Genomic DNA, 14,947 nt, shown 5'->3' on the forward strand with positions numbered 1-14,947 from the left:
GTTAGAAGACAGCAGGCCAGCCTCCAGTAAGCAGGGGAAGAAAGAGAGAAAAGAGGAAAAACAAGAGGAGGCTTGTGGGGATTAGCCAGTATGAATCCTGGCATGAGGTCAGCAAGTTCTTCACCCCTGGGAAGAGCTGCTTTCTATTTCTTTTCTCTTTTTTAACCATTTACATTTACAACAAAGCACTTTCCCTGCTGTTCCCATTTCTTGTTCCCTTTATGATAGGCTGGCTGCACTTTCCACAACTCCCTTGTTCCAGGAAGAAAGAGATTTGGGAGGGGATGGGATGTGTTCTCCCATTTTGCTTTTCTTGCTGGGGCCACTTTCAACTTGGCCTGGTTCTGATTTTCCTGAAAGAATAGAGTTGGATGGGACCTTTAAAAGGAAATAGGTCCCCTCTCCTCATCTACCCAAATATTTGCTTGTTTAAATAGGGGACAGGGCTTCCCTGGTGGCGCAGTGGTTGAGCGTCTGCCTGCCGATGCAGGGGACGCGGGTTCGTGCCCCGGTCTGGGGGGATCCCACACGCCATGGAGTGGCTGGGCCCGTGAGCCATGGCCGCTGGGCCTGCGCGTCCGGAGCCTGTGCTCCGCAACGGGAGAGGCCACAACAGTGAGAGGACCGCGTAACGCAAAAATAAATAAATAAATAAATAAATAGGGGACAGATCTCCTCCATTCGAGTGTGATTCAGACTTCTATAAAGTACATTTGTCCCCTGATCCTATGACTACTCATGGAACGGGAGGTGACCCGGGAACACACAGAGCATGGGAAAACCAGCCTGGAGTAGAGAATCTTCCAGGACGGTCCAGCCTGGCTGGGAAATTTGACCAGGATGGAGGGTGACACAGCGCATAAGACAAGCACGAGTCACGCACAGCACACCCCTGCATGACCCAGCTGGGGTGGCAGGGGAGTCCCACCCCAAAGGTGCCTCCTCATCTAGCATGGATGTGACCATGGGGAAGAAGACCAGGCGGAGAAGCAAGACCCAGGAGCTGCAAAACCACCTGAGGAGACAGGAGATGACCTCTTCAGGAAGAGGAAAGGTATTGTGTCTCTAAATTCTAAGAACCTGGAGAAAGGAGAGAAGATAACACCTTTATTATCCATATGATAGAGGAAATGATTCTGCATAAGAACAGAACCTACTAGCTGCCAAAGTGGACACGCAATGACTCCTGAGGATGGCCTCCCTGCCTGGATCCGCTAAAGGCTCTGAGTCAGGGGCCTCTGAGAGCATCATGCTGAGCCTGGGCTGCTGGGGACACGGCCCGGAGCTCCTAAGAGCTGACCTGGCCACAGGTCCCCCGATGCAGAGGGAAGCCTCTTCCCAGGTGTGAAAAAGACCAACGCTCCTTGTTGGGCAGAGGAGGACCGTCTCTGGGCTTCACCGGGGCAGGCAGCCAGCCACGGGGTCCAGCCGCGGCACCGGCACAAAGTTCACGGGGCAGAGCAGCAGCGGGCACATCTTCTCGTGCTCTTTCAGCACCTCGCTCAGGTGCTTCAGCTCCTCCGTCAGCTTCCCGATCTCTCTCCGCAGCACTGTGTTTTCTTGCTCCAGGCACTCATACTCCTGGGAAGACAGAAATCAGTCTTCAGCATCGGTTCTGAAACCACGAGCCCTTCCTCTGTCCTCCGGGCAGATCTAACCCCGGCCATGATGCTCACCTCCTTCCCTGAAATCTTTCTCATTAGCTGCCTCCACCACTCAGATTTGTTTGTTCATTTGCTTCACGTCTCTCCCCTCCCACCAGGATGAGGGTCGGGCTCTGTTTTCTGAATCGTCTTTATTATCTTATTTATAATTGACATAAAATAAAATGCACCTAATTTTAAGTGTATAATTTGATGAGTTTTGACAAATGTAAACAACTGTGTTGATCAAGACGCAGAACATTTCCCTCACTCTGAAAAGTTCCCTGATCTCCCTCTGCAGTCAGTGGTCCTCTCCCCACAGCCACTGATCTGCTTTCTGATGGTTTCTGCTGGGTTCACTGTTACAGCCCCAGCACCTGGAACAGTGCCTGGAACATAACAAGTGTTTGTTGAATGCTGAGTAAATGAATGAAAACACCCCTTGCCTTGGCTTTGCTCCAACACTCACCTGTTAAGCTTCCACTATATCGGAGTTTACAGAGGCTTAGAACTGCGGGAGATCAGAGAGCCCTTAGCCCAAACCACACAGTGCAGAAACCTTCCCTATGTAATTCTAGCCCCGACATCCAACTTGTGCTGGACACTCTCTCCTTCAAAAGACAGTTCCTGCTATTTCTGAGCTGCTCTATTAGAAAGCTCCTCTTTGTACTATCCAAAATCATTCTCTCCTTTAAACCCACCCACTGGGCTTGGTTCCACCTATGGAACCACATAGAGTACATGCGATACTTTTTCAACATCACAGTTCTTGAAATGTTAGGAGACGGCCCCATACCACTTCCCCTTAGGTATTCTCTGAGCCCAACTGCTTCAGGTCCTCTGAGTTCCTTGGGTTTTAGGACTTCTGGTTCCTCCGCCCTTCAGGAGGCCATTCCCGACACACGTTCCAATTGGCCAGGAGCTCTGAGAAAATGTTCCCAAAACACAATGCACGATTCTGGGGATGGTCCCGCCATTCAGAGGGCAAATGCGTGAGGTAGTCCGCTCTGGGTGGGACCCAAGTGCGCAGACACCTAGCTCTGGGGATTCTCTCTGAGAATGCAGAGAAGTGCAAGTTTTGTCTGCATCGACCGCTTCTCTGTTCATACTTGAACTACAACTGATATTTTGGCTTAAGGGTGGGCTTTACATCCGCTTCTACTGAATTTCACCCTGTTTGCTTGGTCATCTGCCAGCCTAGCAAAATCTTTTTGAATATTGATTGTGTCAGCTCCTGGGTTAGTGATACCACACAGCTCTAAGCTGTCTGCTAACTCAATGACGTAGGTCTTCGTTTTCTTCACCCAACTCATTAATAAGTCCTACAATACTCGGCCACTTACAGAGCCCTATGGCATACCAATGGAGACCTTCTTAAGGCTGACGATCTTATTTGCATCTTGTTGAAATGTTGTTTTCAATCATTTCTAGGTTGATTCATATGGTTAGGCTTTGTTGAACCATGCATGCCATACATTTCCTGAGCTGGGAGCCCAACCTTATTATCTTACCAGTAACTTTGAAGAAATATTACTAAAAAAGTCTGATCTTCTTACAGGCCATGAAGATACATGCAAATTCTCAGCTCTGCCTCTTTACTAAAGCTGTTCTCCTCAACTGGGCTGCCATCCTGCTTTTGTGTGGAAGGTCAAGCCCACCACCTCCAGGAAGGCTTCCCAGATCATAGCACCTAATGGAACCACATCTCTCATTACGTGTTCTATTCAGTCTTGTATCATAGTCAATCTTATTTATATTAAATAAGGTCTCTCCCCAAAGATCAGAAATGTATAGCAACTAGGGGCCTCTGCTACCTTCTCCTGTACCCCTGCCCGACAGGCCCCAGTGCCAACATCTACGAGCTCAGTGACTCCACAACCCTCGCCCTTGGTCTCCTTCTCTTGCCCCCTTCCTTCCCTCCCTCCCACTCTAGGCACTTTCCTCCCTCTCAGAACAAGGGCCCCAGAGAGGTTGCACACAGAGGCCATCAGAACTATCTCTCTGCCTCCTGTCTTTCCCAGGCAGGCTCTCAGGGTGACCCGGAATACTCTCCATGGCAGCGGGCCTCGCCCACCCCACCACAGGCTGAGCTTGGCCACTTCGGCCTTCTAGTACCCTGGCTGCATTACGCCTTCAGCTCTCCTCCAGGCCTACCAGCCCCAATGCCCCAGGCTCTCCTCTGGCCTCTGACAGCTTTAGTCCAGGAGTCAGAATTCAGTCTCCCAATGCAGTAAGAGGCCCTCTGTGGGCAGGAAGGGTCTGGCTGGGAGGAGGGGATGGGGACCTAGGCATCGTGGGGAGCGCTGCCTGTAGCAAAGGGCTGAGAGAGGCCACAGCTCTGGGTAGTTCGCACATGCGCACGTGCCCGCGCACACACACACTCTCCACCCTGCAACTGGAAATTCTCTTCACCTCCAGGTAAAATGAAGAATACATTTGAATGGTTCCAATGAGCTAAGGTTATTTGTTTTTGGTTTTTTTTTTTGTTTTGCGGTACGTGGGCCTCTCACTGTTGTGGCCTCTCCCGTTGCGGAGCACAGGCTCGGGACGCTCAGGCTCAGCGGCCATGGCTCCCAGGCCCAGCCGCTCCGCGGCATGTGGGATCTTCCCGAACCGGGGCACGAACCCGTGTCCCCTGCATCAGCAGGCGGACTCCCAACCACTGAGCCACCACGGAAGCCCAGCGAGGAGCTAAGATTTTAACTAGATTCCAAAGAACAGAATTCTTCCTGTAGCAGCATATTCCACGTGCCTTTGTATAGTTACTGAACGCTGTGGCAAGATGCTTCTGAGCTTCTGAGCTCTGCTTCTGGAAGCCACAGGGGCCATGCTACCAAAGTCCACGGCTCTCCCCGAGCCCCAGCTCAGAAAGGCCACAGAGCTGCCTGTCACGGGCCTCCAGCAGGCCCCTTGGCTGCCTTCTCCACAGGGACTTTCTCTTCTGGGATTTAAGTTTTACTCATGTATCTGCGGAGGGGCTTTTACTGAGCTGAGAGAATAAAAAGAGAAGAAGTCAAAATCTTCTTCAAGCGAGACCAGTTCCACAAAAATAAAAGAGGGAGCTGAGAGGGGAGGAAGAGGAGGTGAGAACACTGAGTGGGTACAAAGGGGAATGAGTAAGACCCACTTCAACCTGAGGAGAGATTACCTGGACTTAACATATGTGAAAAAGAAGCCAAGAACATTAGACCCTTTGTTATTTCCAAAGAGATGATCAGTTTAGCTCAAATCTCACTGACTTTCCAATCTCCTATCCCAGGAGGATTTGAGGTCACTGTGCTGCCTTCTCTGGGTATGTGCAGGACACAGTCACAAAGCAGAGACCAGAAATGGGAGGCGTTGAAATCACTGCAAATCCCACTTCTGCCTCAGAAATTAAGCTGTCTAGGGCAATGATTCTCAACTGGGCCAATTCTGGCAGTCCCCGGGGAACATCTGGAGTGGCTGGTGACAGTTTGGCTTGTCACAGCTGGGAAGGGGGCGCTACTGCCCCCACCCCAACGAGGAAACAGCTGACCCCAAATGTCAATAGTACTGAGGCTGAGAAACCCTCGTCTGAGCTTCTAAAGAGAGGCTGATTGAGGAATGAGGTGCCGTCTGGGGGGTGATTCAGGGTCTAGGATGCCTTTGAGGCAAAGACTGGTAAAGAAGCTAAAGTGGGTACCAGGGACCAGAGATGATAACTAAGGTGGGAAGGAAATGAGGGGAAGGAAAAGGCCATCAGGAGGACACAGACCCCATTTCACAAGCGAGACAACTGAAACTCAGAGGTACAGTGACTTTTCTGAGGTCATGCAGACTTGGGGCCTGATCCCTGACTTCAAGGTCAACTGCAGCTCTCAGGCAATGACAGCAATTCTGCTTTCGCTTGGCAGTGTCTGGGCCCAAATTTCCCCCCACGGTGGTTACCAGCAGTAAAGGGCTACGAGAGCTCAGGATTTTACCATAAGTCTATTCCCAAGCCTTAAACTCATATACTTCTCAGCAGAAAAATTGTGTCACCAGCAAGGGCTGTACAAATTAGTGTCACCATCAGTTTCTAAACCCAGTGAGGACTGACATGAAGGATTCTCTTAGAGTATGCAATATCTGAAAACACCAGGGCAACACGTACCACAACCATATTGCCCAAGAAAGTTGTCAGTTTGTGACATTTGGGGCTCCTGAGGATGGCATCGCTGCCTTCCTTTTCTGACTCAAAGTTCTTTCTCAGTCTGACACCTTTGGGTGCCTGGCTTGAACCAGTGTGACCCACTTCTGAGACACTTTCAACTGGGCTTAGAGACCTGGACTATTTTCTTGGGTTCCCATTTGTGAATCTGGACCCGGGCCATGTGCCTAATATTCAGAGATGAATACGGGTCAAAGTCTCCATGAGAGGGGTAAGTGCCTTGAAGGGAAAACTCGAAAAGCCACAGTGAACAGCGAGATGCACAGATACACACTAAGAACTTCTTCTCATCACTGCGGGGCGACTTTTGGCAGCCACCACCCTGAGGGGGAAACTCAGACATCTCTGAAGAGTGACCCCAGTCTCGCTCTGGCTTGGCCTTCTCAGGTTCTCCTCCCGCCCTGCCCTCCAAGGGGGTTCTGCCCTGATGGATAGTCCCCTGGCTTTGGGGATGGAGAGCTGGGGGAGGAAGAAGGCAGCCGAGAGACCTGTAACAGCTGGGACTGGAGGAGGTTTTTCTGGATGTTGGAGGTGAGACAGGCTCAAGAACTGAGTGGGCAGGAGAAGAAGGTGGGAATTTGAAACACGTCTTGCTCTAAATATTCCCCTTCATGGTGCTCACGAAAGGCAAATAAAGAGCTCGAGTTACTTGGAGATATTTAGCAATGCTAGCCCACAGTATAGGATAGAGGAATTTATGGGATAAGGGCTTTACTCAAAGCCCTTTTTTTTTTTAACATCTTTATTGGAGTATAATGGCTTTACAATGGTGTGTTAGTTTCTGCTGTATAACAAAGTGAATCAGTTATATGTATACATATATCCCCATATCTCTTCCCTCTTGAGTCTCCCTCCCACCCTCCCTATCCCACCCCTCTAGGTGGTCACAAAGCACCGAGCTGATCTCCCTGCACTGTGCAACTGCTTCCCACTAGCTATCTATTTTACATTTACTCAAAGCCCTTATGAAGGGCTCAGCTCCCCAGGGAGTAGTGGGCAGTCGTGGCTCTCAGGTGGCAGCTTTCTGTGCCCTTCGGTGTCTCCCAATGAGCTGGCCTCATTCCAAGTCTGAGGAGAAGGTTTCCATGCACTGTATCTGGCTCTTACTTTTCCCAACCTAGATGTGTCCTGGGAGCCCTAGGGAGCCTGAGGGGCTTTCAGCTGTGACCCAAAGCGGTGTGTTAAGTCCTCTGCCTGCAGCTCACTGGAGCACAGTAACATTATTCATCACCACATTTTTTAACCAGACATCCCACTCTCAATATGTAGATGTTTTTCAAAATTTAAAAACTAGTCACCAAAGTGACAACCGACACCAGTGACCAATGACACTTGTGTGTAGCTGGTGACGGTAAAGGGTGGACTTCCGCTTTGGGGCCTGTGTATGGATGGAACCACTGTCCTGGCCTCCTTGATACTGTGTTTCCTAACAAAACTGGCCTTGCTGAAGTGATCTGCCAGTGGTGCATGATCCTAATCCTTTCTTGTAGCTCCACAGAGAAAGAGGAGAAGGGCGTGTTCTTCTGTGGAGGGACTGGGTTTCAGATCAGTCGGCCCCCTTCTGGAAAGGGCAACTGGCAGTTATGTTTATGGACAGCAAAACAAGCTAAGAATCCTATGAAGGGCCCTCCACCCACCGTTCTAAGAGGGATTAGTCAGGAGTAAATGTGGCAAATCACCCCTAAATTTCCCGGAAATCTAGCTCATTTCATTATCAAATCCAACAATGACAGAAATTGAGAGAGACCCATCTTTTTTTGACACTGTAGTAAAGTATTTATGTCTGTGGTAGGCAGAATAATGCCAACCCCCATGAGGTTTACATCCAACCTCTGGAACCTGTGAATATGTTACCTTACATGGCAAAAGGGACTTTGCAGATGTGACTAAGTTGAATATCTTAAAAGAGGGAGATTATCCCAGGTTATGCAGGCGAGCCCAGTGTAATCATCAGAGTGTTAGGGAAAGAGGAAGCAGAGAAGGAGATGTAACAACAGAAACGGTGTCAGAGTGTTGCAGGATGAGAAAGACTCAACTGGCCAGTGCTGGCTTTGAAAATGGAAGGGGACCAACAAGCCAAGGAATACAGAAGCCTCTAGAAGCTGAAAAAGGCAAGAAACGGATTCCTCTGCAGAGCCTCCAGAAGGAATGCAGCCCTGTTGACACCTTGATTTTAGCCCAGTGCGACCCATTTCATATGCCTGACCTCCAAAACTGTGAGATAAAATAGATCTGTGTTGTTTTAAGTCACCAAATTTGTCATAATTTGTTACAGCAGCCATAGGAAATGAATATACTTTCCTTGAGACTCTTATGCCTCCCAAGGACAGGAATGAGATCTTAACCCTCTCCTTGTGACCCAGTGGCAATGCCTTGCCTGCAGTGGTTCTTGATAAATACTTGTTGAACGAATCTTGTCCAACAAGATTGAAAGATCTTGTCCAAGTCATTTAGTCACCTCCACACACATAATCACTTGGGATTTAAAACCAAGTGTTCTCTAGTGTGTTTTGATATTGATGCATCTGGCTCCAACTAGAAGTTCCTCGAGAGGAAGGGTCCTGCGGGCACATGTGTTCTGAATATAGGGCCTTGCACTGACCAAGCCACAAGTCCCCTCTGGGGGTTATTTGGTAGCATGAAGCTAGAACCAGGCTTGCTTCAGGAGCAAGGGGGAGGGAAGAAAGGAGGCAAAGGGCATCCCAATTCCTCTGTGGAAATTTTACAGAACTAATCCCGGCTGGAACGGACCTTCCCTGACCCTAGTCTGAAGATCCTAGTCTCTTTCTACAGCCCAGACTTCCTACTTTCAAGAAAGAATGTAACATTTATAATCTATGGCCCTCTGTGAATTTATATCAGCGGGTCACCTCTCCCTGGAGCCTGTGCATTCTAAATCTGTTCTCTGCTCAGTGTGAACGGGTTTTTAGAGATTGTCATTTCCCCCCCATAACACCTCAGAGTCTCCTGTGCTATCAATGCCCCTCAGACTGGCCTTGCTGAGACAATCTATGGCCAGAAAGTGTGGCAGGAGAGAGCTGAACTAAAACCCTTAGTATTCACACCAACCCTGTGCAAAGACAAGAGCATGGGAATGCCATCAATTCCTTGGACAGATCCTGGGATGCCTTCGACGTCAGTTCCCATGTCCTGACTGTGAGATTATGTGGGATTATGCACAGGGACAGAGGAAAATGGAAGAGTTCAGAATAAACCTCAGGTTCCTGATTTGGGTGATAAGAGAGATGGTTAGTTAGCTCCATTAACTACAATTTGATGACAGTGAGAAGAGAAAGTCTCAGGGTGAACAGACACGCTATCATGGTCATGCTGCAGCTGAGGAGCCTGTGGCGACCCATTTGGAGGTATCTAAGCAGACACTGGAGATGTGGGGTTAGGGCCAGAGGTCTTGGAGTAACCAATGCCTACCTGAGAGTAAGTGATGTTGGGAGCTGACGTTGGCAGAACAGATTAATAGATTAAATCTTCCAGGGTGAGAAGAAAAAAAGGGCAGAGTCTGAAAGCCTGGTCAACACCAACATTTAAGAAAACAGACAGAGGTAGAAAAGTGGACAAAGAAACTAAGAAAAAAAGTGGTGAAGAGGGTCAGGAGAAATAGGAAATGTGGTCTTTTAGAAGCTAAAGACCTTGAAAGAAGGTTTCAAGAAGGCGAGGATCAGTGGTGTCAGAGGAGTCAGCAAGGTGAAGGATGAGGGGACTAGAAAGAGGTCCCTGGACCGGGCAGTGCCAGGGCACTAGTGGCCTCAGCGGAGCAGCTTCTGTAGGAAGTGTGCATGTGTGTGTGTGCATGTATGTGTGTTGGGGGAGCAGAAACGATACCACAGAGGACTGGGGAATAAACAGGAACTGAGGACATGGAGACAGCAGGTCTCTTTTTAATAAGCAGGGAAATAAAAGAGGGAAAGAAAAGAAATGGGGCGCTAGCTTGAAAGGGCATCAGGATCAAAAGGTGGGTTCTTCATTTTGTAATAAAGGAAACTTGAGTGTGAGATGCAACCAGTGAGGGAGAAATGAAGACACCAGTGAGTGAAGACTCAGAACACTGGGCTGGAAGGACACAGCAGAATTAGATGTGCATGTGGCCGAACTGGTGATGACCAGGGTGTGACCTTAGGTCCACCACAGTGCAAGGGTGGAGGATGACTCCTTGCCATGGCCCTTGCATGGCTCTGCCCTAACCACACTCTCACCTCATGGAGTTTGTCAGCCTTCTGGGTCTGCTTCTTCCGGCTTCTCTGAGCAGCAACTCGGTTTTTTTCCCTCCTTCGGACCTTCCTGTCATCATCCTCAGGGCTCTGGGGGGGAAGGTTTGGTCAGGTGTGATGCTGAGGCCCCTCGCCTCACCTTCCCTGTCCTTTCTCTTCACCCAGCATTGCTTATGGAGCATCACCATTTTCTTTGCAGCCACAGCAGTGCTTGCTGCTACATCAGTGGGGTAACAGTGGCCCCACGTCGAGGAGCACTCACCATGCGCTATGACTGTGCTAGCTGTTAACCCTTGTCACCACCCTGAGAAATGTGTGGTGGGACTGCCATCTAAAAGATGAGGAATAAGAAACTCAGAGATGCTGAGGAACTTGCTCCAGGTATCACAGCTAGTAGCGGGGCGAAGGGGAAGTGGAACTCAGGTCTGTGGGACTCCAAACCAACGTTCTCAAACCTCTCCGCTGCAGGGCATGTGCCTGGAAGAGGTGTGGTGTTGGTGCTCATCTGAGGACGGGAAAGGCAGAAGGCTGCTGCTATCTGGGACTTGCTGTGGGCCGGGGCTTCCGCCACCACATGCAAACAGGTATTTTTTTTTTCAATTTAGAAGATATCATTTAAAAATTTTAATTGGTAAAACGTCTACATAGTTTAAAAATTAGAAAGAATAAAACACTGAAAAGCAGACCCCTAGATAACCACTTTGGTTTCTTGTATATAGGAAGCATCATTTCTAAAACGTATTTCTAAAATGTTTGCAAACAGGTACTTTTGATACTGTGTACAAATCACCATTACACTGATAACTAACTGCAACCACGTAACTCTCCCAACATACCACGTGATCCTGAATGCCACAACAATAGGTTCCTTTGAACAATGTCTGACTGATGTTTTGTTTCACACACAGGTCAGGGCGAATGAGAAAGCAAATTTATGATGTGTCTTGAAAGCTCTTGGCTGTATATGAGATTTAACTAAACTTGGTCAAATCCTTTAAGAGTTATCCTGAAACAGGCAGGCAGAAAAATCCACCTACCATGGTAAAAACACTTCATCCCGTTATAGAAAACATGGAGAAGTGTGGCAGTATTTGCTTTCCAGAACCCTATGAGAAGACACCCAGGAAATACTACCTTTAAAGAGTGTAAAGGCCAAGAGATTAGTGGGATACAAACACAGGAAAGCTACTCAATTATTACTATTAATGGAAAGCAAATATTGATAACATAAAATAATGGATGTTTTCAGTTATCATTTTATCTGGTCTAATATTCCAAATAAGAAAAGACCCATATCACCTCCCCAAGTTACAGCAGGTAAAGAATTTTCAGCATATGCAAGAACATAAAGCTATGAAAGGACACGAAGTAAGAACATAACAAATAGAAGTGGACTGGAGGCAGTGCTTAAGGGAACAGGCATAAAATGTTAAAAAGTAGTCTTTTAGAGGCAAAGAAGTCTTGGTAGATATAACCGGAACACAACGGCGAGTGCAGCAGACAGAACTTTTAGCTTTAGAAATACACAGTTCCTGGTTTTATCTCTTACTATCACTATGGTGTTGGGCAAATGACTTAAACTCTCTGATTTTTCCATTTTCTCATTTGTTGTGTGATTCATTCATTCTTTCAGTAAGTATTAACTGAGCACCTGCCATGTGCCAGGCACTGTCCTGGGCACTAGAGACACATGACCTGAACAAGTGGTCAATAAGCTCTGCAATGATCATCCTAAGAGCCCAATGCTTGGGGCTTCATAGGATAAAATGAGATTTTATCCCAAAGCTACCAGCGCATGGTATGCCCTCAATAATCTCTGTTAAGGCTGCTGCTATTTTTTATTGAGTCCCCCATAGTGCCTGTCACCATATCATGCCTCTCTATTCATCATCAGAAATTCATAGGGCACATGAAGCAGTCTGCATTCTGCCCTGTAGGAGCAGACACTCCAAACTGGATTTATCACCTATCATATTGTCATACCTGACAACCAGCAGAAACATTTAATCAAGACGGAAAGAGGGGGGCTTCCCTGGTGGCGCAGTGGTTGGGGGTCCGCCTGCCGATGCAGGGGACACGGGTTCGTGCCCCGGTCCGGGAGGATCCCACATGCCGCGGAGCGGCTGGGCCCGTGAGCCATGGCCGCTGAGCCTGCCCGTCCGGAGCCTGTGCTCCGCAACGGGAGAGGCCACAACAGTGAGAGGCCCGCGTACCGCAAAAAAAAAAAAAAAAAAAAAAAAAGATGGAAAGAGGGGAGCAAACTGTTGAGCTATTCATGTATTATTAACCACATCTCAATTAGTTCTCATAAATATCATGAGAAGCTGATATTGTTATATTGATTTTACACGTGGGGAAATTGAGGTTCAGAGAGGTTGAGCAAATTGCCCAAGGCTACTCAGCCTGTGTGTGGCAAAGCCCAGGCCTAAACTCAGATGTGTGGTTCTCTAGCGTCACCCGATGACATTCTGTGCCAGGCACCGAATTGAGAAGAAGGGCATAACCATGAAAAGACTCAGTCCTAAAGCAGCAGAGCGGGAAGTTCTCACACTGCAGTCCCTGCGGGCAACTTTGTGTCAGTTTCCCCAGTACGCGGTTGTAAACGTCGTGGTGGACAGCGCACAGGACCGAGCGCCGGCCAAGGGCTTTCCACCGGTTCTGAGGGTGGAGTCCGCCTACTTCTGGCCCCTACCTCGCACCGTTAGGCCATTCGGCAGGCAGCCGGTAGATGTTGGGAGTGCCTGGGCACGAGTTTCCCCTTGTAGCGGAATTTCCCCTCTCCACACCTTGGCCCCCTCTCGGAGCGGCGGGGAAGGACCACGCGCTCCGGCGGTGGGGTAGCAGCCGGCGGCGGCGCATGGATGGCGACGCCCAAGGCAGCGGGGACCCCACGTGCGGGGAACCGTAGACAGTGCCCAGCCCTACCAGGCGACGGCGCCCTCTGGCCTCTCCCCCTCCCAGGCTCAGGAGCCCAGCCACCATCCCGGACGCCCCGGGCACCGTGCGTGCGCGGGGGCGGCAGGGCAGAGGCGCACGCCAGGGTCCCTGGCCCGCCCCCGCGGCCCCCACACCGCTCGCGTCTAGCTCCCGCAGCGCCCTCCACCCTTGCACTCAGTGGTCACCACCCGGGAGCCCCAGCACCCACCTCCTCGCGCCCCCAGGCGCGCCCACCCCCGCAACGCCCGCGGTCCTCCCCGAGCCTCTAGTTCACTACCTGCGGCTGCGCCTGGTTCCCCGGAGCCGCGAAGCTCCTCTGCAGGACGCTCCCGGCGGCCGGGAGCCCTTGCGACATGCCGCGCGCTTCTCCGGCCCGGCCCGCCCCGCCGCGCAGCCTAGCGGAGGAGCGGCCGCCCGGCCCGGCGCGCCCTGCACGCGGGGAGCTGCCTACCGGCTCTCTCCCGCCACCGGCATCCCCGCGCCCCAGCACCTGCCGGCCGCCGCCTCTGCCGCGCCCCCTCGGGCTTCCCGCTTTCCCGGCTCCAGCGCCCGCTGCGCAACGCCCGGGTTTCCCCACCCCCCAGTCCGAGCCCGCCGTCCTTCCCGTCCCCAAGTCCGCCCCGCCCCCTCCTCCCACCCCCGCCTCGTTTCCTCCTCTCCCCGCCCTCTCGCCGCACCTCGGGGTCCCAAATACCACCCCTGTGGCGGCTTTCCGCTGGGGCCTCACTCTTCGTGGAAGTCACGTGGTGACTCCGAAACCCGGGAGGGAGCGCGAAGCCCACCCACAAGAAGCGAGGCTGGGCAGGTGGGGGTCGAGGAGGTGCGGCGCAGCTTCTGGGGTCTTTCGGCCGCTCTCGGAGAACTCGGGTTGAGAAACTCAAGTGGGTGGTTTGGAGTTGGTGTTTTTTTCCTGGTCCCATCACGGCATCTTCCTGCGCATCGGCCCCGCCTTCCCCCAGCGCAGGGGTCACAGTCTCGGGGGACTTTCTCCGCCGCGATCAGTCACGCGGGCGCCACTCTCGCTCCTTCCGCGGCCCCCGGCTGCCCTGCCCGGGAGGCGCTGTCCCCGGCAGGGGACAGCGGCTTTACCGAGTCCCACTGCGCACCCTGAGAGCCACGGGGCACTCCAGGGCCTTTCTGAGGGGAGCACCTACTCCAGTCTTCGCAGGGCTGTGGGAGGGAGCCAGGTGGGGCGGCCCCGAGGGTGAATTCCCTCAGTGGAGGGTGGCGAGGAAGAGGTTGTCCTGGAATTTAACAGTGGCTGGGCTTCCCCAAGAGCCAAGCTGGCACGGTGGACGTCGCTGTTTAACAGGTTCGGGGATCTGGACTCTCCGTGCTAACGTTAAATGGACCAGATCCTTTTCCTTTCTCAAGATTAAAGTGGCAGATGCTCTGTCAACAGGTTAAGATGCGTGACTTCTTCGTGCCAAACAGGACGAGACAGAGGTCCTGAGGCGCGTTCCCTCCACCTGCCTGCCAGTTAAAAGATGGAAAGTCAAGCGTTGCTGTACACGGTCCCAGCAGAGAAAAAACAAGTGGTTATGCGTTTGCGGTCTGCTTACTGTGAGCACCGGGAAGGACAGATAACCGCGAACCTGGGTGGGCGGGTGGGAACCAGAACCAGGAGGTCAGACGTGCCTTCCTTCTGAGTGTAGTCGCTTAAGCTTTCAGGCTCCAGGCTCTTGGGCAGCAGTGGGGATGGGGGGGGGAGTGGGGGAGGGCACTTCTGACTCCCAGTCTAGTGCACGTGGCGCTCCGCCAGGATTAAGACCCTTGCAAAATCTTTGAGATGCAGCCTGGCCGAGGACAGGGAAGCAAGTGGAGAGTCTTGTCTGTGCGTGCAGGGGCTTCGACCAGCTGAGAGGAGGGTAGAGGTGCACGGCGGCGGCGGGAGGATAGAGGGCGGGCACCGCCTTTCACATGGACAGTGCCGCACCCCACACCATTAAGGCTGCACAGCAGAGCCATCT

The 14,947-nt window shown here is 51.3% G+C and overlaps 1 protein-coding gene across 1 annotated transcript; it reads right to left on the reverse strand.

Moving 5' to 3' along the window:
• Positions 1-1,395: 1,395 nt before the first annotated feature.
• Positions 1,396-13,332, reverse strand: BATF3 (basic leucine zipper ATF-like transcription factor 3; the record flags this gene model as incomplete). The annotated part of the gene is made up of 3 exons (XM_079697550.1): positions 1,396-1,581; positions 10,026-10,130; positions 13,255-13,332. 3 exons carry the CDS (start codon positions 13,330-13,332, stop codon positions 1,396-1,398), a joined length of 369 nt encoding a protein of 122 aa, XP_079553676.1.
• Between the last annotated feature and the right edge of the window lie 1,615 nt (positions 13,333-14,947).

The sequence above is a fragment of the Hyperoodon ampullatus genome (assembly GCF_949752795.1).
Source record: "Hyperoodon ampullatus genome assembly, chromosome: 2".
Lineage (NCBI taxonomy): Eukaryota > Metazoa > Chordata > Mammalia > Artiodactyla > Ziphiidae > Hyperoodon > Hyperoodon ampullatus.